General features: G+C 47.5%; 2 protein-coding genes and 3 non-coding genes across 5 annotated transcripts in view; 4 read left to right on the forward strand and 1 right to left on the reverse strand.

The window, feature by feature from the left end:
* The window catches only part of ARMH1 (armadillo like helical domain containing 1), a 26,448-nt gene continuing 3,599 nt past the window's right edge, over positions 1-22,849 (forward strand). The window contains exons 1-11 of the mRNA XM_074151270.1: positions 1-12; positions 2,634-2,851; positions 3,196-3,264; positions 3,728-3,894; positions 4,648-4,844; positions 5,029-5,113; positions 7,056-7,178; positions 7,618-7,690; positions 9,356-9,485; positions 10,288-10,365; positions 11,151-11,272. Coding sequence (XP_074007371.1) covers positions 2,646-2,851; positions 3,196-3,264; positions 3,728-3,894; positions 4,648-4,844; positions 5,029-5,113; positions 7,056-7,178; positions 7,618-7,690; positions 9,356-9,485; positions 10,288-10,365; positions 11,151-11,272 — 1,250 coding nt within the window. The 5' untranslated portion in view covers positions 1-12; positions 2,634-2,645. The remainder of the gene's footprint in view (positions 13-2,633; positions 2,852-3,195; positions 3,265-3,727; positions 3,895-4,647; positions 4,845-5,028; positions 5,114-7,055; positions 7,179-7,617; positions 7,691-9,355; positions 9,486-10,287; positions 10,366-11,150; positions 11,273-22,849) is intronic.
* Positions 5,586-5,700, forward strand: LOC141468059 (U5 spliceosomal RNA). The gene has a single exon (XR_012463353.1). It is a non-coding gene; the product is annotated as a U5 spliceosomal RNA (small nuclear RNA).
* LOC141468069 (U5 spliceosomal RNA) lies at positions 6,159-6,273 on the forward strand. The gene has a single exon (XR_012463363.1). It is a non-coding gene; the product is annotated as a U5 spliceosomal RNA (small nuclear RNA).
* On the forward strand, positions 6,747-6,861 carry LOC141468075 (U5 spliceosomal RNA). The gene has a single exon (XR_012463368.1). It is a non-coding gene; the product is annotated as a U5 spliceosomal RNA (small nuclear RNA).
* KIF2C (kinesin family member 2C) overlaps positions 12,110-22,849 on the reverse strand; it is a 17,690-nt gene continuing 6,950 nt past the window's right edge. The window contains exons 9-21 of the mRNA XM_074151269.1: positions 22,379-22,433; positions 22,130-22,292; positions 21,766-21,856; positions 20,676-20,739; positions 19,422-19,513; positions 19,050-19,192; positions 17,385-17,589; positions 16,849-16,959; positions 16,253-16,320; positions 14,588-14,690; positions 14,394-14,510; positions 13,905-14,031; positions 12,110-12,632 (exon numbers count right to left, since the gene is read on the reverse strand). Coding sequence (XP_074007370.1) covers positions 12,556-12,632; positions 13,905-14,031; positions 14,394-14,510; positions 14,588-14,690; positions 16,253-16,320; positions 16,849-16,959; positions 17,385-17,589; positions 19,050-19,192; positions 19,422-19,513; positions 20,676-20,739; positions 21,766-21,856; positions 22,130-22,292; positions 22,379-22,433 — 1,416 coding nt within the window. The 3' untranslated portion in view covers positions 12,110-12,555. The remainder of the gene's footprint in view (positions 12,633-13,904; positions 14,032-14,393; positions 14,511-14,587; positions 14,691-16,252; positions 16,321-16,848; positions 16,960-17,384; positions 17,590-19,049; positions 19,193-19,421; positions 19,514-20,675; positions 20,740-21,765; positions 21,857-22,129; positions 22,293-22,378; positions 22,434-22,849) is intronic.

A 22,849-nucleotide genomic window follows, 5' to 3' on the forward strand; every position in this document is an offset into this window, starting at 1 on the left:
CAAGACGCAAAGGTAACACCAAATCACCATCACACTGTCCTTCCATGAGTCCTGTCAGTCCCTGACACTCGGACTGAGGCTGACACAGCACCGGTTTGCCTTTTGATCTCAATCTGATGATTTAGCAGAACTCTGGATGTAAAGAACTGCTGAATTGCCAGAGCCAGTTCCTAAATCACTTGTGTTTTTCTTGGCAGGAATAAAGCACTGCCCTGACCCAGCCTTGTTTTGATTATTAGGTCCAAGGGACTGGGGTGGCAGCCCAGCACTGTTAAGAGCAGAGTTTGAAGCCAACAAACAGGAGTTATGTGCTGATACTAGCACTGACAAACGACTCAGGGAAGTCATTTAACTTCCCTGTGTCTCTATGTTCCCATATGTAAAAGGGTCATAATAAAAAATATTCATGTACGTTTTTCAGGGTACTTGGCAATGTTGGCTTAAAGACTACTATGTCAGCAGATGCTGTTATTATAGCAGCCAGGGACAGATACCACCATATCCTCAGAAGCCTCATGTGATCATTGTTTCAAACTCTTCTTTTTTCTGCTGTTGATTCATAGGCAAGCCCTTTGTATCACTAAAATCCTCACGTCCAGAGGCTGATGCTGGTATTTCTGTATAGTGGGGGGTTACTGCAGATTTATAATAAAAATACAATAGCATTACACCACCAGCATCTTAAACATAAATATGGAAATGTTAATTTAGAATCAATTTTGGGATGTTTCAGACTGTAAAGTTCTTTTAACTAGATCTCTGTTGAGGACAGAGGAGCACTTTATGGGACTGTAAATTTCATGCAAACAGTCTCTGTGAAATACAGATTCTCCCTACACACTAGCTGTTCTCTCCATATCAATCATATGCCTTGCAAGTAATGTTTCACAAATATTCTGTAAATCACAGGAAAATGTTCGCAATAATGTGAAATATGACTTTCACTTGACTGTTTCACCAGAGGCCCCTAACAGGCCATTCTCCTGTCAGCACTAACATTTGTTATGGCTAATAACATTTTCAATCACAACTATTTTGGGAAAATGGATTTATTTTAAACCTGCTTCCCCGCAAAGGAGATCCGGCAAACGCCCTGCCAAGGACACAGACTCCTTACAGAGCACAGACCGTTAATTCCCAAATGAAATTTAATCTCAACTCTCAAATATTGTTTCTTAGCCAGCTTTTTGAAGACACTGTTTGTTTGTTTTCAGGCACTGAGGTACATGTTCACTTCATGGTCGTTGTTTTCAGTCTGGTTCAGATAATAGCAATAGAAAGTTACTTTTGAGCAGGTATCTTGGGTATATTCTGGAACTGGTTTGGGATTTTGCTCCAGATTATAGGAGAAAAGGCTGAAGAACTTTGTAGATAGGAAATTGGTAATCTTGGCGACTTGTATTAAATTGAAAGAAACTTCTTATTTTGAAATACAAAGATTTTGTATAATTTTAACTTTTTTTTTTTTTTTTTTGCTTAAACCACACTTTAAATAAAACCTAAAATGGTGCTTTTCTTAGGTAGGAAGTCCAAGAAATGTATTAGACAAGGCGGGAATTCCTTTCTTAACCTTAGGCATGATGATACAGCTGGGTGGAGGGCAACACACCTGTGTTAATGCAACTGTCTGTGACCTTGTCCCCCTTTCCGCATCTGTGTCTGTACACAGATACTGATGTTTAAGCGCGAGGCTCCTTGAGACTGGTCAGTGTTTTAAAGCCGAACGCATACATGTCAGTGAAACTCTCACCTATGGAGCAGAGAGTTTAATCTTCTGACATTTCATCCCCCTACTAAGTGGATCGTCACATTTGTCAAGCTGGAATAGGGGATATCATACTGAGCTCAAAGCGTGAAAAAGAAATTTGGCAAAATATGGATTGCTTTATTTAACACCTCTGTGAAGGGACAGAAGGAAGTGCAGGCAAGGGATGTTTCTGGAGCTTCTGTTGTCTTCCCTATAGTTCTTACCATTTCAGGTTTTCTTAGATTATTTAAAAACATGCCATAGAAAGTAGATAAGAAAGAAACAGAGCAAATGTGTGTCAGGCCAAAGGGTCCTAAAGCGCTGCCCTAGTGCCAAAGCCAAGCACATGCTCCTGGAGCGGATGTGGGCCCAGTCCAAATGGCTGTTGCTCCATCATGTGAGTGAGGGCACGCTGCACTGCTGTGCTAACAGGCATTTACAGCCCCCTTGACCCTGTCACTCCCCATAAATCCATACCTATTTGTCCTCTCATTTCACCCTATTTACTCTCTGGCAGGTCAGATATGAGATGCAGTGCTCAGATCATGAGGCTAGCGAGAAACCGAGGCTGGGGGAATGGGTGACATCAAAATTACTTTATTAACAGAGCAGAGAAGAGAGCTCCTGCAGTGAAACCACCTGCCCTGGAAAATAATCTCAAATCTGTTGCAGATTCATTGTGCAGCTTCAGACATACCAGGGACTCTCCTCTTGCCTCAGTCTTTTTATCTATGAAATGAGTATAATGGGAAACGAGATTAAATTACTAGCTAGTAAGTGCTTTAATATTATTTGCCAGAGATTTTAAATGTGATTCTGGTGGTAATTCCTTAGACTTTTTCTATCTTCAAAGCCCTTTTTTAACTTCTTTCTCACTTTTTTCTAGGCAGAAGAGATCATGACTTCTGCCAAAGAGCAGGAAGCCATCAGGAAGCTCATGGTTTTCTTGCAGGAATGGGATAGTGCCCACAAAGTCGCTCGAAGTCACATCCTGAACAACTTCATTAGAAGCAATGATGGCAAGACAGAACCAGAGCTGGAGCTGGAGTTCTCCCAGGGAGCCAGCTTGTTTCTGGCTCGCCTAACAGCATGGCTCAGGATGACGTATCTGTTTCCTTGGACAGCTGGAGGAGGAGTATGGTAGTGGGAAAGTTCTCTACCAAAAATTTGCTTAAAAAATGAGCTTCTGTATGGAGGCATCCATATCCAGCAGGGGAGAGGAAGTGGCTATCTAAAGATGGAACTGAAGAGAAAGTTAGGTCTGTCAGGAAACTAGAATTAGTGTTTTTTTCTCACATTGGGATGAGCGTGCTGCCTCTGCACCTCTGTGAGAGGAAGGTCCGTGCTCTCTCGCAGAGACAGTACCCAGATCAGACCTCCACATTGCCAAAGGCAGCCTGGGGGACACCACAATGGTCTGTAAATCTCTCCTTAGCCTTGTCTAACAGCTACATGTACAGCACGTGCCTCAACAAGCTGCTCAAGTCCATTGGCATCTTCCTGTCTGCTGCGAGTGGGTGAGTATAGAATGTCACTGTGTGAATGGCGCCCTGGGAAGGGCACAAAAGGGTGAGGGGGTGAATAGATAAGAAAATAACAAGTCCTTGGTGATCTTTTGGGAGGGCTGTGCAAGCAAGGCAGGCCCCAGTGAGGCTCGTGGTAGAAATTCCAAATGCTCTCAAAACCAAATCCACTGCTTGTGCGTGTCCCCAGAGCCACCGGGTCACTGACATGATGTGGAAGAAGTGTGGTGAGAGCCCGAGTATGGAGACAGGGCTTTTTGTGCCTGTAGTTTGGTACCTGAAATGAGCACAGGGCAAAACGGGAGCTGGTAACCTGCTAGCAGCAAAGCGTGCTGCTGGCGGGCATCTGCCTCTGCGCTCCAGGCAGAGCCTCCTTGTGTTCACTGCCCGGGCACCCACTGGAAGATGGGCTCCAAGGCAGGTGACACTTGTGGCTTTGTACCCTCTATCCTTGCAGACACAGATACATTATTGAATTTCTGGAGATCGGAGGTGTCTTGATTCTCCTGGAAATACTGGGGTTGAACCACCTGAAAGAAGAGGACAAAAGGGAGTCTGTGAAGCTGCTGCAGCTCGTCGCAAACGCTGGCAGGAAATACAAGGAGCTTATTTGTGAAAGCTACGGTAGGCAGCGTGTCCATCCATGCTTTTTCCTAATTCAGGCGAGGATGTTCTCCCTGACCTCTGCTTGCCACGGTCCCTTCCCCTCCACTGGCCGGATGGCAGATTGCTGCGGCGTTTGTCTGGCTGGAAGGAGTTCAGGGTCTCGGCTATCGCTGAGCAGTTGCATTTCATCCCCTCTCTCAGTTTTTAATGAGCTGCCTTTCTTTACAGTCATTTCTTTTGATGGAATACTGCTGTCCTGCTGGTTGCAACTGCTCCAGTTAAACCACAAAACAGTTTCCATTCTTACCCACAGCGTTCACCTACTGCAAACTTTCCCAGACTTCCCCTCTGGGGGTGGGAGGGTTTTGTGGTTTGTATCTTTTGAAAGAGCATTACGGTTTTGGTTTTTTTTCTGTTAGTTGTTCTGTTGTTCAGATTACGGTGTTGGAGGCTACGGGGTGATACCTGCCATCACAGCTTCCTCCAAGGGACGCAAAGCTGCAGGATCTGCGCAGAGATCTTTAGCAGCACTGTTGGCATCACACTCTGCTTGTGTAAATGCCCGCAGAAGGGCCTTGGCTACCTACTCCAGCTGAGAATTTTGCCGACTGGTTTTCCAGTTGGTGCTGTGGCTCCTGACAAAGGCCAAAGAACTTTTTTCCTGGCTTCTGTTCTTTAAGCTATGCTTCTCTTGGGGTGTCAGTAAAACACACGAGATGGGTGACCCAGAATCATCCAGACACACAACTTGGTGTCTCTTTCTCTGCCCAGGGGTGCGATCCCTCGCCAACTTCTTGGTCACTTCCAGCTCAGCAGAGGCTCAAGAAGACGTGCAGGTTCTGCTGGACTCTTTGGGTCGCGGCAATCCCAAGTACCAGAAGCAAGTCTACAAAGGCCTTATTGCTGTGCTGCCCTGCGCCTCCCCCCGAGCCCAGCAGCTGGCTCTGCAGACGCTCGTGGTCATGCAGGTGGGTGGTGGGTCTGCCTGGGGCTGAGGGGCAGCGTTAGATCCCATGTCTGTCTTTCCTGCCCTGGCGGGAGCTAGGCCAGTTGGGGGTGTCAGGGGCCGCACTGGGCAGCCCCTGTGCCTAAAACAGGACAGCATGGAGTACTGTCAAGACTGTCCCTGTCACTCTGCCTGTTTGCCCCCAGGACGTGGTGGGAGAGGCGCCCTCCATACTGGTGGAGCCCGTGCTGAGCTTACTGTGCTCGGTGCACCTGGAGGTCCAGTACGAAGGTAGGACCCATCCACCTGCCCCAGGTGGTGGCCGAGGGGGGCTCAGGGAGGCTGCGGCTGGGGTAGCCATCTCCAGGGCTGGGCAGGGGTGGCGGGGATGGACACTAAGGGAGGAGAGGCTCAGCCCGTGCGGTTCGGGGGCCACCGAATCCGCGGCGGGGACAGAGGGGCGCAGCAGCCCCCACGAAGCTACCGCTCCCGCCGAGCTGCGGCTGTGCAGGGCGCCTCGTTAACACTAAGCTCATTAGCATTCATTTTATTTGCATACCCAGGGTGCACCGCGGAGCGCCGGCGCGGCGCCGGTATCGCTGTCCGCCGCCGCCGCTTCTCTGGGCCGCCCGGGTGGGGGGGGTTGGAGTGTGTTCCTGTGCGGCTTTGGGGCGGCGGGGGGCGGGCAAAAGCGGCGGGGGTCGCCGTGTGCTGCGGGGGGACAACGGGGAGAGGGGTCTGTGCGCGGGAAGACGCCTTAGTTATACTCTGGTTTCTCTTCAGATCGTATAAATCTTTCGCCTTTTACTAAAGATTTCCGTGGAGAGGAACAGGCACGAGTGTCGAGAAATTTTTTGAGGCTCCATTTCGGTGGAGCTATCCCTTTTTCTGGTGAAAAATAGATTTACTACAGGGTGCGAAGCACAGCTGATTCCCGGGGTGGGGATGCTGCTGCGGGGCCGATCCCTCTGCTCACTGCGGGGGGACGATGCCACCCACCCCGGGCGGTGCTGCCTCCTTGCCCGCTGCCGCTCCGCCGCCCCGGCCGCTCGCTCCGCCCCCGCCCGGTAGGGCAGACCGCCTCATTAGCATGTCCCTCATCAGCATGGCTCTGATTAGCATACCCAGCGTGCAGTGCGGGCAGGGCCGCGCCGGCCCCGCTGGTCACAGCCGCCCCGAGCCGGCGTGGCCGGTGGGCTCGGACCGAGCCGGGGGTGCCGGTAGCCGCGGCGAGCCGGTGTCAGGCCGGGTGGGGCGGCGGGGGTCGGGGTGGGGGTCGCCGTGTCCTATGGGGCGGCAGGCGGGGGTGGGTAGGTGTGCTGGGGGGAAGTGGGGTATACTCTGGTTTCTCTTCAGATCGTATAAATCTTTCGCCTTTTACTAAAGATTTCCGTGGAGAGGAACAGGCACGAGTGTCGAGAAATTTTTTGAGGCTCCATTTCGGTGGAGCTACCCCTTTTTCTGGTAAAAATCAGAATGAAAATTGGCGGGGACGTTTGTCGAAAAGAGCGACGGGGGGGGGTAGTGGTGTGCGAATGGGGGAAATATGGTGCCCCCCAGTTGTGGCCGGGAGAGCCGGGACCCGCTCCGTGACCGGCAGAGGCGGTGGCAGCGCTCATCCCGCACCGCAGGCACCTCCCCCGCCGCCTCATTAGCATGTGTCTTATTAGCATGTGTTCATTAGCATTCGGTTGATTTGCATACCCAGGGTGCACCGCGGCCGCCCCGCCCTGCCCCGGCCCCGCCGATGTCTGCCGCCGCGGCCGGTCCGAACCGTACGGGTCCGTGGGGCTGGGCCGCTCGCGGTGGGGCCGGGCCGGGCCGGGTTGGGGGCCGTGGGACCGTGGGGGTGGGCGGGGACCCGTCGCCGTGACTTATGTGGCGCGGGGCAGACAGGCGGTGTGCCGGGGACCGAAAGCTCGTTATACTCTGGTTTCTCTTCAGATCGTATAAATCTTTCGCCTTTTACTAAAGATTTCCGTGGAGAGGAACAGGCACGAGTGTCGAGAAATTTTTTGAGGCTCCATTTCGGTGGAGCTACCCCTTTTTCTGGTGAAAAATAGAACAATAACGAGTTAGTTAATGACCGTTGAAACCGTTGGCTCCTTAACGGTAGGGTTATAGGGTGATGTCCGCTGCCACCCCCTGCCTGCGGAGCGACCCGCCGCCGCGACAAGCCGTACCGGATGGCTGCCTCTCTCCCTCCATCTCTCCCTCCCTCCCTCTCTACCAGCCATCCAGCTGCTGAAGGCCCTCATGGCCCGCCAGGTCCGGCCGGCCCTGCTGAAGGGCCTGGTTGCCTTACTGACGCCACCCAAGGAGAAAGCCCTTACCGTCAGTGACGAGACCACCAGAGGTAAAAGAGCTGACCATGGCCTCCTGCCAGGGCGAACGGGGGGGGGGTTGGTTGTCCCAAGCTCCCTCGCTTCCTTCTCCAGGGCAGTTGCCCAGACTCGCAGGGGAGGAGCTGCAGGGGGGGGCTGTCCCCCGAGGCGAGGGGCACAGCAGCCGGGGCAGCCCGGGTCGAGTCAACGCGGGGGCCACCGTCCAGGTCTCCAGAGACCCTCTGAGGTCTGCTGTCTGCCGGGCGAGAATGATCAACCAGGTCCCAGTGGCTCAGGCTCTCTGAGATGCGGCTGTGCTGCCGCGGGCATCATGTGCACAGACCCTCGCAGGGTGCCGGTGTTTTCCTGAAAGACCTTTCGTGCTAGTAGTGTACTTGCAACTCCCCTCCCTTCTAACATTTTAGAAGCATTTCAAGCATCATTCTCACCTTCCTAATGTTCCTCATGCAGACCCAACCACACTTTGCCTGAGGGAGCCCATGTTGGTGGATATTCAGCAAGCAGCTGCTGCAAAAGCCATTGGGTGAGAAACTCTGGAGCAAAACCTACAGAAGCATAAAAAGGACCTTAGAGAAGTGGCTTCATTTGGGTAGGAAAGTACTGGGACGTGTTCCTCCCCGGGAGCGTTCACCCATTCATCTCTGGCACTGCTCTCCGGCTGAGTACCCCAGCTCAGCTGAGAATCCTGTCAGAGAGGCTGATGTACTTTAAGAAGGTAGAATGTACTTTTTCAAAAGTAAAATATATTTTAGAAGGTGGAATCTTCCACTAGGTAAGAAAAAAGAGCTGTGAAAATGTCACAAGGCCCTGTGAAACCAGACACTTGCTATAAACAATAAATGCCTTGCTAATGAGTATACCCTTGAAAAAGAACAGAAGGCTGATAATAAGGAACATCCCACAGCAGGAGGCACTGAAACTGGCTGAAAAGCAGACAGATGATGGATAAGGCATGAAGTCAACAAAAATTTGCAGTAACTGGGGGAAAGGCAGTGGGAGATCCCCACCACCAACTCAATTGGAGGCTGAACTGGACTCTCCCCCCATGGTGCTGGAGCATGTGCACATCAATTAAAGGACCTTGTAACCTTAAATGAAAGCAAGAGACTGTACTAACCAATAGAAATTGTTAAGATAAGGTATTAACTAATAATTATAATTAGGGGCATGTATTTCTGTGTTTTGAACTGTATAAATATTCCTAAGAGTTTTTAGGCCAGTGTGCTGGCTTTGTGGATTGCCACCTAGCACCCATCTCTGCAGAGATGAAATAAATAGATAATACCTAATATACACTACCCTGTGTGTATATTGGTGTCTACACACCAGGTAAGTGACCCCGCTTTGGGACAACAAGGCTGTTCGGAGTCAGGCTGTGCTCAGGAATAGGGCAGAACTGCTGCCTGCCTGTAGCTGTGCTCAGACCCTCCCAGCTTCCGACACTGGAGCTGGCGTGAAGTTTTATTTATAGGGGGATGTGGAATCCCATCTGCTCTGTCCCTGTGTGCTGCCACAGTGTCCCCTTTATGGCTGGGCCTGGAAGCAATGTGTGTGTCCTGCCACAGTCAGGGCTGAAGGGTGCTTTTCCTTCAGGTGAGGGTGCTCTGTTCTCCACGTAGCTGGGAGCCACAGCAAGCAGTGAATCTCCCTTGTTTAACATCAGCTACCCAACGGAAGAGTCTAGTGCCTACGATTGACTGCAGAATCCTTAAGGAAATTCAGCCGTTTGTGCTAAAATTCGTTCATTCAATGTGAATTTCCTGCAGTGTCCACAAGATAGTGCTATCGGAACACTTTTCCTGCAAAAGCAGATGACAGAAAGCCCTTGGTGGGTAGGGAGACATACATACTGGAGTATCTTCCAAGGGACATGCTCACAGAAGTAATGGTGGTGGGTTTTAAGTCCTGGGTTCTTCATGGTCACACAAGAAACTTGCTATACTTTAATACACCCCAGAAAGCTCCTGCCAATCATTAACCAATTTGTTCTCAGCAAGCCCACATGTTAAATGATCGCTAATCCACACACAGCCAAACATTTCTTGAGACTCTCCTGTCTCTTGGTGCTGCTAGGGCCGGGTAGGAACACATTAATTTCCATTGGGGTCGCACCAAGAGGCCCAGACTCAATTTGTTGTGTGCTTCTGCCCCCATGGAGGGTAGGGATTGATGGCCTATCTCATTGCAGCATATTAGCCAAGGAGTCAGCAGACGTGGCTGAAGAGCTGATCCAACTGAAAGTGGTACATGGCCTGATGGTTGCTGTGGGGAACCTGGACCATGCAGCCAGCCAGAGACACGCCAGCATCTCCCTGAAGGTGAGTGTGGTGTTACATGGCGGAGAACATCGTAGCATGTGATCTCCTCCCAGAGCACCTGAGCAGGAAGGGTTTTTTTTTTTTGAGCATAGCAGATGCAGGCTTATCCACAAAGGCAGGAGCAACACTTCCTTCAGGAAAGAGCTGCATTTCCCCTTCCGTCTGCCTCCCTTCTGCCACCCGCCACAAACAGGGCATTGCGAAGCCAATGTTGGGCCCTCACACATCTGTTCTACCCCCATGCTTGCTGTGGGTAGTAGGCACAGATGGAGCTAAGGGACTAACCAAGATAATTTGCCTGGAGCAAGACACTTAGCACAGAATTATAAGCAGGCTGGTGCTGGGTAAAGCGTTTTGGCCTGCCTTAGCACAGCTCTGCCTGTGTAACAGCTCCAGGGAAGGACCGTGCTGTCAGTAGATGGGAAGGCCTGTATGAGTGATGGCTGAGAACCAGGCTGCTCAGGGGAAAAGGGGTTTACAAACCAACCTAGTAATGCAGAGGGTCAGTGCACTCTTCCTCTGAGCAGGGTGACCTCCCTGGCAACTATTGCACTGCAGTCGTTTCACTGAAACACCCTCCCTCCTCTTGTCAATGAAGGTGGGAGCTGGCACTAGGGGAGGGGGACAAGGTGAGTCTTGAGCAGGGACCCACAGGTTCCTCTTGGTGTGTTTATGAAGTGCCATCAGTAGCACTGGCATGTGACAACAGTTTACGTGGAGCTGTATTGTTCATGCAGCTCTACCCTCTGTACACACACTCACAACCCTTCTCCCTACACACCAGCTCTCTGTTCTTTTGCAGTATTTTGTCCACACATTTCCCTTTGTGGAGGAGAGCGTAAAGGCGGTACTAGGACCCACACCGTTCCAGCGCTTTATGGTAAACACGCCTCCCTTTTCGGGTTTGTTAGCAGCCCTAGGACCTTGGTCTGTTTTGCAGGGATGTAGGGACTGGATTTCTTTTCACAAGAAACCCAGTATTGCATGAGAGTGCAGAATACACCAAACCACCTTTTGAGAAGTATTCATCTTCAGTCACAGAATTCAGGAAGATAATTGCTCTGACTCAGCTCCAAGACAGAGCAAGAAGGGATCTCACGCTCCTGCTCCTGCTGTGACAGCGGGAACTTGGTGTTAGAGATGTGAGCTGAAGGTCCAAATGAGGCAAGAGGTGACTTCAGCTCCTCCGAATCAGGTCCCTCTTGGCTCTGGCTCCTGGGGTGGATATAGAGAAGTAAGCGATGTTTGTTCCACCTCTTCTCCCTGGACCTAACAAGGGGTAACATTTTGTTCCTTGCACCCAGGACCATCCTTACTCACCCTAAGACACTAAGACACCACAGGGCAAGGCTGGATGATCCAAGTGTAGTAACATGTGAAGTGGAACAGGAGTCCTTTGCTTTAGTCCAAACTCAGTAGAGCATAACAGCCCTTTTACCCTGGCTATACCATCTTAACATGATGCAGGCAGAGGCCAGGTACAAATCAGCTTTGACAGTTCAGAGCCCCTTAGTGTGCTCAGCCCCATACTGCTCCCAGTACCTAAACAGTTGATCACAGAGTGCTCCAGCTGTGGGGGAGGATCCTGCCTGGGTTGAAGTATCTCTTCTCTAGCTGCTTGCCCAGGTCCCCTTAAGATCCTAACTCTTTTCCTGCCTTTTCCAGGACAGTCCAGAGACCTGGTACACAAAAATGGATCCAGTCCAGGCTGAAGAACTGGCCTCCAACATAGTAGACAACCCCAGAGACATGTCAAGGATGCAGTCCACAAAAGGTGCGTGCAGAGTTGGGGCACAGACACTTAAATTACACCCTTTACTTTCAAGGGGAAAAGGCAGCTCAGAAAGCAGGAGAACGGGGTGGGGGGTCCAGAGAAAGAGGGAGTAATGGTAGAAGGGTCCCTTTGTAATCCGATGTTTATATAGCTGCATCCTGTGTTGCTGCACCCAGAGCTCACAGGGCCGTTTTGTCCTTTCAGAGACAAACCCTGGAGCAAGCTGAACAAACAGGAAACAGAGGACAGCAACACATGCCTCCCATCTGTCCTCCCCCACCCTGCCCCTCTGCCTGTTCCTTCCCAGAGGACAGGTTGTGTGGGGCCACCTGGACACAAGTTGCACATAAGGGCCACAGCAGCACCTTGCTGCACCTGAGCCAGTGGCCAGCTTTACACTTCTGCCCTTAAATACAGATTTTGGTGGGCTGTTGACATGTATATTTTATGTGGCATGTTAACCATGGGAAATACATGCGAAAATAAGTGAAGTAACATCCTGGGGCTATCTTCAAAGCCTCAGTAAATGCCAATGGTACAAGGGAGCCTCACAGGCTCTTTCCTGCTTACCTGATGTCTTAAGAGCTGAGCCACTCGCTACATGATGAGTTTTGTTCAGGTGCAGGACAGGTACCCTCTAAACCAGTTTCCCCCTTGCTAAGCAAGTTCTACTCAGCAGGATCTCAAAATTTATTTTGAGTGATTTTTATGTAAACATAAGTGCAAAGACTTTAAAAAAGAACCTCATCCAAGAAATGAGCCTCTCTCTACAATACCAGCCAGTCTTCAGGGGCTGTTAGACTTTACCAAAAATCAGCAAGAAATATATTTTATATGATAGAAGATAATTAAATCCAGGAACATTTATTTATCAAAATTCTTAAAATACTGATTTTTTTTTACAACTACATATAATCCACTTTCTTTCTAGAAGAGCCAGACTTGCAAGAGTTTTGCAAGTTTCAAGCACATCTGGAAAAGTTATATGCACACTAGAAAACTATACATGTGTATCTAGTTCTATTAGAAGAGACCATTGTCACTAGCAAAGGGTCAGATGCCAGACACATCTAGCAGACTCTCAGGCCCCCCTCCCCAAGCCTTGCAGCAGGCGTTTCTAATGCTCCAAGCACCCCAATATCAGACCATGAAGAGAGAGGCTGCCGTGTTCACTGCCCTCAGGCACGCATGACCCACAGACACTCTACCACATTTAAAAACAGGAGTTACACAAACCACCAACAAACATGGAAGACATACAGAAGATTGCTTGTGAACCAGGTTTTGCTGTATTTACTAACGCCTTTGCTGGCTCATCTGCTTGCTGGCTTGCTCCTCCAGTTGCATGGCAGCTCTCAGGGCATCCAATGTTTCTGTAAAGAAAGAGTGACAGGGTGACTGACCTGGGACCTGAACTCCCCAGCCCAGCTGGCCCCCTCAGCAAGGCTCTGCAAGGGCCACAGGAGGAAGTGAACTCCACAAGAACCGCTCAGCTGACATCAAATCCTGCCTGGTCCCACAAAGCTCTTCAGCTGTATTTGTTCATTTCTACTCATGAGCAGTTTCAAGCCTGCAGTTTGCAATTCAAACTAGATGCCACTAATCCAGCCATCCCAGAGAGCCTGGCCTATAAGGCAGAGAGGGTAGCAGGGTCTTTACTCTTGTTTTCTTGTCACCACCTCTCCATGGTGAATGGAGGGATACAGCTATTGGGCTGCATTTGAAATGGGAGGACAGGGCTGTTTAAAAAAAAGTCCCTACTTCGGGTTAACAGTTCATTTTTATGCCACAATTTTCAGCCTCACTTGAAAAATGAAAACCCTCACAGCCCTGTTTTTGAGGCAAAGGCTGAAGTGGCAATCAAACCCCAACTTATTGCAAGAGTGGCAGAAAAGTAGTCCTTACCACTGTAGCTTCCCCTGTTCCTAGTCTAGGTACCTCAGGCGCTCTGTTACCACGTGTCAGCCGAGCTCATACATCTGCCTTGCTGCCTCTCTACCACCACAGTCAGAAGGAAGGGAAGCGGTGCTCTGGGAACAGGCAGCTGATATACTCCTGCATAGAGCTGGGAAGTCTCCAAACTGGGTCAGAACCAAGCAGCTGGAGGGATTTTGTTGCACATTAAGTAATGTCCTGTGCTGAGGCAAAGGCACACCAAATGCAGGGGCTGGCAGACACGGCATCTCTGTATATGCCAGGTAGATGCTTGTTACAAGTGGATGGGCATTAAGGCCTGATATCCATGAAAACAGGAGCGGAAAGAGGGGGCATACCCCTATGAGTCTCTAGAACCTATTTCTCAAAGTCTGTTTTTTTGGTAAAGGCAAAAGGCAAACTGTATAACCAACTAGCCAAAGGGACTTTAGCTCACCTGCTCTTGGTGGATACTGCATTCTGCTCAAGGGAAGGCAGTTTTATATGGCAGCGCAAAGCAAGTGGAAGTTCAGAGCCAAAATGTTATTTTGGAAAGTGCAAACAATAGGACATTTCAGATCTGTCCCTGTGATCACATAGAAAAGTGGTCAGAACCATAATCTGTGCCGAACGACTGGGTGCCCAAACCCCCACAGGTATGGCCAGTGTTACCTTCGGGTCTTTGAAATAACATTAGCGACAGTGCTAGTCAGAGACAAGCACTAACATACCTCTAACACTAAGGAAGTTTCTTGAGCTCTCCTCTACGAAGTACTTAGCTCTGCTCACAAAGGTCTCGAGATCATAATCTGGTTGTTCTGTGATTCTCAAGAGGTAGTCAAATTCAGTCTGCATTCTCTGTATTTACAAGGATAACAGTGATGAGAAATTGACTTTCTGGAAATTCAATTAGTTTCTTCAAATCTGGCACACCAATCAACAGAGATGAGCTGCTACAGACCAGTACCAGTCAGTGCTCAATAGCAGCAAGTAGAGGTTGCTAGTTGGAGGGGAAGGGGGACCAGCTGGCCCCAAGCACTGAAGCACCCCAGTTTAACCAGTTGTGCAGGAAACCACAGGAAAAAGTTGTCAGTGAGGAAAAAGTAACACCACTGACAGCATCTGTAGTACAGTCCACAGACTACCCAGCAGCACTTGGCTCAGACAAGGCAAGGTGCTTGTAGATGGCAGCCTGGGTTGGACTTGCCTCTTCCACATACCTGTCTCAGATCTCTAAGCTGTTCTACAACCTTCTCCTCTCTTTCACTAATTTGAGTCATAGCCTCACAGAAGTTGGACATGTGGGGAGAGATATCTTCCTCCTCATCCTTGGGGAGCTGCAAGAAACAGCCCAAGTAAGAACAGCAAGTCATTCCCAGCCTTGAGATCTGTTCAGCCCACTACACACACATACATTGTGACCTGAGCCTTCTCCAATGGTCAGTGTTTCCTCATTCTCAGTCTCCATCTGATTCTGTGCTTCACCACCTCCATTATGAGGGCTGAGCTCTTTCACTCTGCAACAAGAACATTTGTCACTCAAACTCTTCTTCCAGCAGTTTCTGAGCTACAGCATCACAAAATACCTCCTGCAATCAGTGCAAGAGACATCTGGCTGCTCTTAAGTAGTAGGACATTACTACCTCCAGAACAAGCTCACATGGACAGAAACCCCAGAGGGCTGTGGAAAGGAAAGCCGAGAGATGTTTTGTCTCCATGCCCAATCTAGGACCTCTCCTGGAGAGAAATGTCCAAGTACACAATGCAAACTGTCAGCAACGCCTTTCAAAGAAGCTGTCTTCCACACGTCAGCTTGGTCTGTCTTGACCAACTAAGAGAATTTAGTATGGAAAGAAATTAGATAGGGTTGACTTTTCCCAGAGACCCACTGTGCTAGAATAGGTGTATAATAGGTGTACCATGGCCGATGACATGGTACTAGAAGTAGATGTCAGATACTAGTAACTGGGGTGAAATGCCCAGCTGGTGTCAGCTTCATGTTTCCAGCAAGTTTCAGCCTAATACCACCTTTCCTATTGCTTGAACTTGCCTTGTGCACTGGCTAAGAACCAATGGGCCCAGCTCAACACTAGAATCTTACTTAAGCACGCTAAGTCAGATGTTGAATTTTGTCCTGTACTTTCAGGTGAGCAGGAATGACTGTCTGCCAGGAGAAAAAAAAAAAAAAGCAACTTGAATCCAGAACCAAATCTGGGAATCTGTCAAGATTCACAGTGTTCCTGAATGCTTATGACAAGAATTACCATACATCCTTCAGAGAGTGGAATGTTTTCCAGAAAGGAGCCACACAGCCTTTTGTGAACTAAACGAAAGAAAGCTACCAAGCCTGAAATGCGCAAATGTCATCTTGTTAAGATATAACAAAAGTCACAGTCTCCTTTTTACTTGTCACCTTGCCAGAGAGGTGTAGAAGCATGTAAAGCAGAGACTCACTGCTCCGTCAGGGTTTTCAGGTACTTCCAGGTACCCCAGGAAAACCTGGGGCTCAGTCCCTGCAAATCTACCTTGCCCTGCAGGTACCCAAGGTCAACCACAGGGCACTCAAAACACACAATCCCACCATCTGCTTTGAGGCATTCGAGATCTCCAGGTCCTTCAGATTTTGCCCAAAGTCTTCAAGGTGCCATACCCTATTAGTTCATATCAAGGTCCACCAAGAACACCAAGTGTTCTGTGTCATCTGTAGGGCCACATCAGGGGCACACCACTTACAAATGGGACCCAAAGTATTACAAAAAAATAAAGGGCATGGATGTAACCACTCAGGACAGGGTAAACTCCCTAAAAAAAACCCAGGGCAGTCTGAAGTCTAGCATGAGAGGAGACGACTCCTTCGAGGAAAGGAGACATTAGTCACAGTTTAACACAATGTCTATTATGTCTCACACAGAGAACACCCGGGTTAGCTTCATAAGACAGCTCTAAGATAATTTGCTCCTAACAAACAACTTCCAAATTGCCATTTCAGACAGTGACAACAAAAGAACTTTTGGTCAGAATAAAAGGAGCCAAAACTCCTGCAAGAAGAGTAGAATGCTCAAGTCAGAAAGGCCATTACCTGTCAGCGTATCTCAGTGTGTTTAAGGTGTACTCACAGGAACTCATGCCTGGAGAAATCATTGCTATCTGCAAACAGAACAGAAGACCTCAGTGACTCCCATATTTGACTTTTGCTCATGTTACTGGCCCTACAGATCTCACCAGGCAGCTGGGACATGTTAGGGCAAAGGGTCAGAGCTGAATTCTGCCAAGTGCCTTTTTCTTTATAGCTTCCGTGGGACATGGCAGTGGCCCTGTATCCAGCTTTCCACTGGCTTTGTGTGCACCCACTGCGCTGCACCCTCCACGGGAAGCAAAGTCCTTTGAGAGCACACCAGGCTCTACTATAGATTCACTGTATGAAAGCAACTTCTGCTTTCATAGAAGTACATACATACATACATAGAAGTACCTGCTTCTACTAGGGCCAGGTAAAGCTCACCAGTTCTTGTTCTCAGTCACCATGGGAGAGTGGAAGAGGAAAACCTGTATGACTTTCAGAGAGCTGAAGCTTTCTGACTTCAAAGTCCCCTCACTCTAGAAGAGCGTGCAGCTATTTGGACAAATGGCAGAACCCATAAGCAGTGCGTGCATTTGTGCCACGTGCATACTCACCATGCAGGTCCTTGAGTTAGTTCCTATGAAAGAGTCTCTTAGCACCTGGGTCAGCTTGCTCTCTCGGAAAGGGGTATGAGATTTGTTTTGCCCTAAAGCTCGGATACATTCCTAAGAAAAAACAAGCAAATGTGAGATTTGCACCTCTTCTCAAACAGTTTGCTGGTAAACCCAACAGGCTGGAGAATGGTCATCTCTATTGCTCTGTAAGTACTTCATAGCCTTTTAAATACACTCCAGGTATTTGGCTGTCACAGGAGGGCTGGTATATCCATCATATGTAAAAAAAAAAAAAGTACAACTTGAATGAAGCTTGAAATGGTTCTACCAGTGTCTGCCTTGACAAGACCGCACTGCTTTCCTGGAAGCATTCTAAATGGAAGTATACACCATTTTCAGCGTTGTTAACATACTAAACTAGGATCTTTTTGGCTGTTCTTTTCCCTTGCACTGGAAAGAAACAGAACATATAACTCCAGAGCTGAACAGAATCTATGTGTTGATTAGCGCTATTTGTTCCCAGTGCTATAGCTCACCTTCAAAGCCAGCAAGCTTTTATTGATTTCTGCACCTTCCATTCGTGTCTGCCGATCAGCACTACAGGTGTCTGCACCCCTCTCGTTTCCTGCCAGATCCACCAAGGAAAATTTGCCAATCAGTTTCCCTCTTCGGCGTAGTATAATTTGGAAGCAGGCGTGTGACCGTGAAGAGCTAGCGTTTGCAAAAGTCTGCCCAGATGTCCTACAGCAAGGAGGTGAAGAATTAGAGCTGTGTCACAGAAGACGCAATGGGTGCTGACAGCACTAGACAAGACCTGCAGCGATTCAATTAAGTTGTTTAACCTCCCCGTTTTATCCCACACACAAATACCTCAAGTTCACATGAATTGTGAAATTACCTCTGATATAAGAGAAGGACTGCTGTGAGAAATAGGAATCTGTGCCCCAGTTGTAGAGATTTAAGGCGATTTAATCTGCCTGCCTCAACTCAACCAGCCTACACTGGAACGCCTTTCTGACTGCTAATGCCTTAAATGCATTTGGAGCTGGAAGACATACCTTCAGCACCACATCTACCTGCCTCAGAGCAGGCCACAGCTCATTTTCCTAATGCATCTGCCATGACACAGTAAGCTCAGCAAAGCTCCCCACTAAACAGCATTAGCTGTGCCAGCACATTACAATCAGAGTAAATCCCTTTCTCCAGCCAAGCTTGCCTGGCGCTTTACCTCTGCTGTGCAACTGCACCTGCTCCATCACTGCAAGACAGAGCGGACTCTTACAAGTTACTATAAACCTCCCTGTGACCTTCACTATCATTCCCTGAGAAGGCTGGCAGGTTCACTGTCCCACCTGCATCCCTACTCTTGGGGGAAAGGGAGGGAGACCATCCTAAAATGAGGCAGGAGTCTGAAATGTTAAATAGCTCTTGGCTTGAACTGTCAGCTAAAAAAGCACACACAGCAGAGTGCTGGATGCACATATCTCCACATACAGTGTAATACAGAAACCAGGGAGTTCTCATTTGCCTAGTAATGTTGCCACAGCAGTTGCAACTGAACTGAGACAGACAAGACTTGGTAATACCGATTTTAGCTCCTGATTAAAGACCCCAGAACAATGGCAGAGTCACCCTGACCACAGCCTTCCTGCCAGGATGGTGAGCCAAGCCTACAGCTGTCCCTTGGCACCTGCTCTCAAGGATTCTTTAAACAAGGTCCCTTTAGACATGCAGCAGTTTTGTTGCTACTGGAACAGCTCATCCGGGCTGCAGTTAAGCCAAAGCATTTTTGCAACTATAGGTTGATGCCGGCAGCTCTTCTTTGATATTACAAGCCCACAAGCAACATGCTCCTGTAAAATAGCTGATACTTCTAGAAGGCAATTAGACTGCTAAGTTTAGCTGTGACACCAGAGCAATCATCTCCTCATGTGAACAGTTTCTCTCTTCTCGGCATTAGATGAGGACACGTGAACCATGAACTCTGGCATTCTCTATGGAAGACAGGCTAAATCTATCCCTGTTAGCCCTTTATTCCGTAGCCGCCACCTTTTCAGGTAGAGGTGCTGCTCAGTGCCTACCTATTACTGGGAACACCAAGCTCCTGTTTAAGTCTCAAAGCACCAGCTACAGACATTATGCATTGTTTGTAGACATGGAGGTACCACAGGACTTGACTCATTGTTTTTAAGACACCAAACCTGCTGGCACTGCCCATCTCAATCATTTTGAAGACATCCTCAGCGCAGTGGACTTGTTTCTCTTGGAGACCAACGACCTGAACCTGCTGCTTCCCATCCTCCAGGACTCGAAGCTTTGCCTTCTTATTCAAGAGGTCAAACACCTGTATTCAGGCAACAAGATTAAGGTAAATCTGAACAAAGTCTCCTTGTAAGTATTTTGTGCTGTCTTTATAGAAAGTTATATAGAAACAGCACCTTTACGTAGTCTTCCAGTTCAATTCCAAACACAGCAAGAACAATAGACCATACAGAACTATAGAAACAAGTAAGTTTCACCCAGCTGCTTATGAAACACTCAGCCAAAGAAGTTAAGATTTTTAAAAGTCTTACCTTTCCATTGTATATTTCAAAGAAAGTCACATAGACTTCCAGGTTCTGACTCCTGTACCTGGGCTGGTTTAGGAGAAGGAAGACATCTTGTGCTAGCAAGGAAAGGCAGGAATTGAGTTAACTAGTTTAAAACATGTTGTAGTTGCTACTTGATCTACTTTTAAATATTGCACAGCCATAAGGCAGTGTCTGGCAGCTGAGTGACAATCATCCTAAACAAATGCTAGTGGAACAATTAGTGCTGTGCTACCACCTGGAAAACAGTTCCAGCAGCATCCTCATCCAGGGACTGAAACCACAGAGGGATATGGAAGTTCCTACTGCTGATGTCACCTGCAGACAGCAATCCTTACTGATCTGGGGGAACATTGGGATCTGCTATTGTTTTGGACAGGACTGAAAGAGTTGTGTATTTGTGTTTCAAACACTTGTTGCAGAAAGCCTAGAAAACATGAGTCCCTGAGCATCTGCACTCCTGCTGTTTGGAGACAATATGCCAGATTAGTTGACCCTTTGGCTGGATCCAGTGCAGCTTCTCACAATTAGGCTTCAGATTTTGAAATTTAGCTAAAAAGCAAAGACTTTCCTTCAGGGCCAGTCATAACTAATTTTCAGAGACTGGCAAACAGTTACTCTTGTTTCAACTGCCTTACTATACACACTAGTTTCACAATATGCCTTCCTAAAGGGAAGGTAGAGGAGGTCAGGGCTCATGGTGCTTTCTAGACATTAGATGAAGGAGGTGCTTCTAAGCATCTGTTTTCTTAAATAATTTTGTATGTGCTTGGTTTTTTGCATCTAATGCTTATAAGAAGAAACATAACACATACATTCATGTGCTTTCTGTATAACAAGCTTTATATGAGAAATGGGTAGGGTTGTGTTATATTCAGGTCAGGTATTGCCAAACACCATCCTTAGCCCAAGACAAAAACAAAGCAGAAGAATCAAAATTAAATGGTTCAGCCCAGCAAATGCCAAACTAGAAAATGTGTCATCTCTCTGCCTCAAAACCAAATATGTTCTGGGGAGTTAGGTGTGAATCTAGAAAGTTACAGGCTAGAAAGTATTTTGTGAAACTGATAAAAAAATAATCATGCCTCCTGCAAGCACCACTACTTATTACTGAAAATGCAAATACTTTATGTATCTTTTACTGGAAACATTTTAAATAACCATACAAAACCAGATCTCACCTATTTAAGAGAAACAAGCACTAATTTGATTTTTATATCTAAAGAAGAATCAACTTACATGCAAAAGCATATATGCCCTTTGAGGCATTCTGTACTCTCCCGGAGAAGCCTCCACCCATAGTCTGTGCAGAGAAAAGGCCAGAGGTAAGGTGTGATACAAACAAGTCAGGCTACCTGATTTTAGTTTCAAGAACATACTAGGAAGTTACCATACATATATATGCTCTGATGTCAGTGAGATGATTAGAACAGAGTGCAATCCAGGATAAAATGAGTTTGCTGCTTCCCTATCAGCTCAGGAAGAAGATCTGGGCTATGCAAAGCAACAGCTGAATGCCTGTTGGCTCTGCGGCACAGAGGCAAAGCAGTTTTTCCTTCCAGGGGAAATGCATGGCCTTGACAGCGCAACCAAACAGCCTCTGGTCAGAAGCAGCAACGCCTCATTTTTTAGGACGTAGGTTGAGCAACATTTTCGCTGCTACTTGCAAAAGCTCAAGTGTGTAGTTTCAAAATGCATCAAACTTCTAGAGCAGACAATACCTTTAACTCCTTTGACTAAGATACCTTTAATCTCAATAAAACTTCCAGTTGGTACTGTCTTGGCGATTTTCTCTACCACTTTTATATGAAATAGAGTCAATTACTTGACATGATACACTCTGAATCTACCAGACTGCAGCACTCCAGACTCAAAGTACAGCTATTGTCCTTGCACTAGATCTGCACCCTGGGATCAGTAAGGGAAAGTACTTCACTGCCTATGATTTTAGTGCCTCACAGTTGTATTCCTGTGGTGACGCTCAGATGAGCAGGTTTATCTGCCCATTCCAGTGCAATGGAGGCAGCCTAAGTCCAAACTTCTATAAACTTCCAAATTTCCTTCTGGATTACTGGAAGAGATCTAGAGCTCACTCCATAGCACTAATGATATGAAATCCTTGCCTAAAACTCACCTCAAACACTGGAATGACAGCAACTGTCTGATTACTCAAACTGGCAGGCTAGCCTAGTCCACTCCAGATCACTGTGGTTTGAGGTAGAGGTTTCTTACAGAATAACAAGGCAGCAGATACTCATTATCAACATCAAGGACCTTTAAAATACTTTATCTAAAGCTAGAAAATTTGAGACCTTGGAGAAAGACTTACGTGTGTCTTGCCACTGCCTGTCTGGCCATATGCAAAGCATGTTGCCTTCCCACCCTCAAAGATGGTCTCTACAAGAGGTCTAGCAGTGAACCTGGATATTCAGAAGGTAAAGAGACAATTAAGGCAAGCATTTCACACCCTGCTTCATCAGTTTTCCTTAAAAAAAAGGCACATAAAAGCAAATCCTTAGGAAATCAGCACAGCCATGCCAAAAACAAGCTTTAGACTCATCAGCCCGTTGGTTTCCTCCAAAAAGGATTTTAATATTTATTTTGGGTAGCAGTTTCTTTAAGCCAAGATGCCATCTAGCCATAGCTCCATGCTTTTATCTTGAAAGTCATCCTCCATGAGAAGAAAGCATTACCTGTACACCATTTCATTAGAAGAGGATTCATCAAAAGAAAAGTCAAATCTAAATGCTTGGGTTTCAAGGTATTTTGTTAGGTCCACTTTGTGCTTTGGCTCATGCACCAGCAGGACACACTTGCTCGGGACAGTAATCACATCACATTCCTTTTTTAGAAGTTCTGTTGACAGAAAAGACCCTCAGTTTTAATAAGAATAAGCAAAGTCAAACTGCACCAAGACAGAGCTGCTTTGTCAGTACACTCACCTTGTTTATTAAGAGGTCGCTTTCTCACACAGACACAAATCCTATGTTCTTCTATCTAAAAGAAAAGTAAGAAAACAAGTAATAACTATTTCCCAATTACACCCCCACCTACTTAGTATTAAAGAGAGAAAGATCCAATGCTCCCTCACATCTACTTTTCTATATGCTGATCAGAGTAGCCTCTAAGACTTAATCCCTGCATGAGTGGGTCAACAACGTCCACTCAGTGCAAAAGAAATGCTACAAACAATTGACCATAGCATGCTCCAACATATCAGGTGGAAATGCTGCTATGCTACAGAAATTGCCCCAAATATTCTGTATCAGAATTAGTAAAAAATTTAGTCCTTGGCCAGCTTTCCAGCAAGATCTCTGACATCAATACTGCAACTACAGTCAAATTTGGGCCAATTATTATTTTAATTTACCCCAGAGGTATTTTTTGACCTTAAGTTCTTTACTGATGTAGTA

This window comes from Numenius arquata, chromosome 8 (genome assembly GCF_964106895.1).
Source record: "Numenius arquata chromosome 8, bNumArq3.hap1.1, whole genome shotgun sequence".
Lineage (NCBI taxonomy): Eukaryota > Metazoa > Chordata > Aves > Charadriiformes > Scolopacidae > Numenius > Numenius arquata.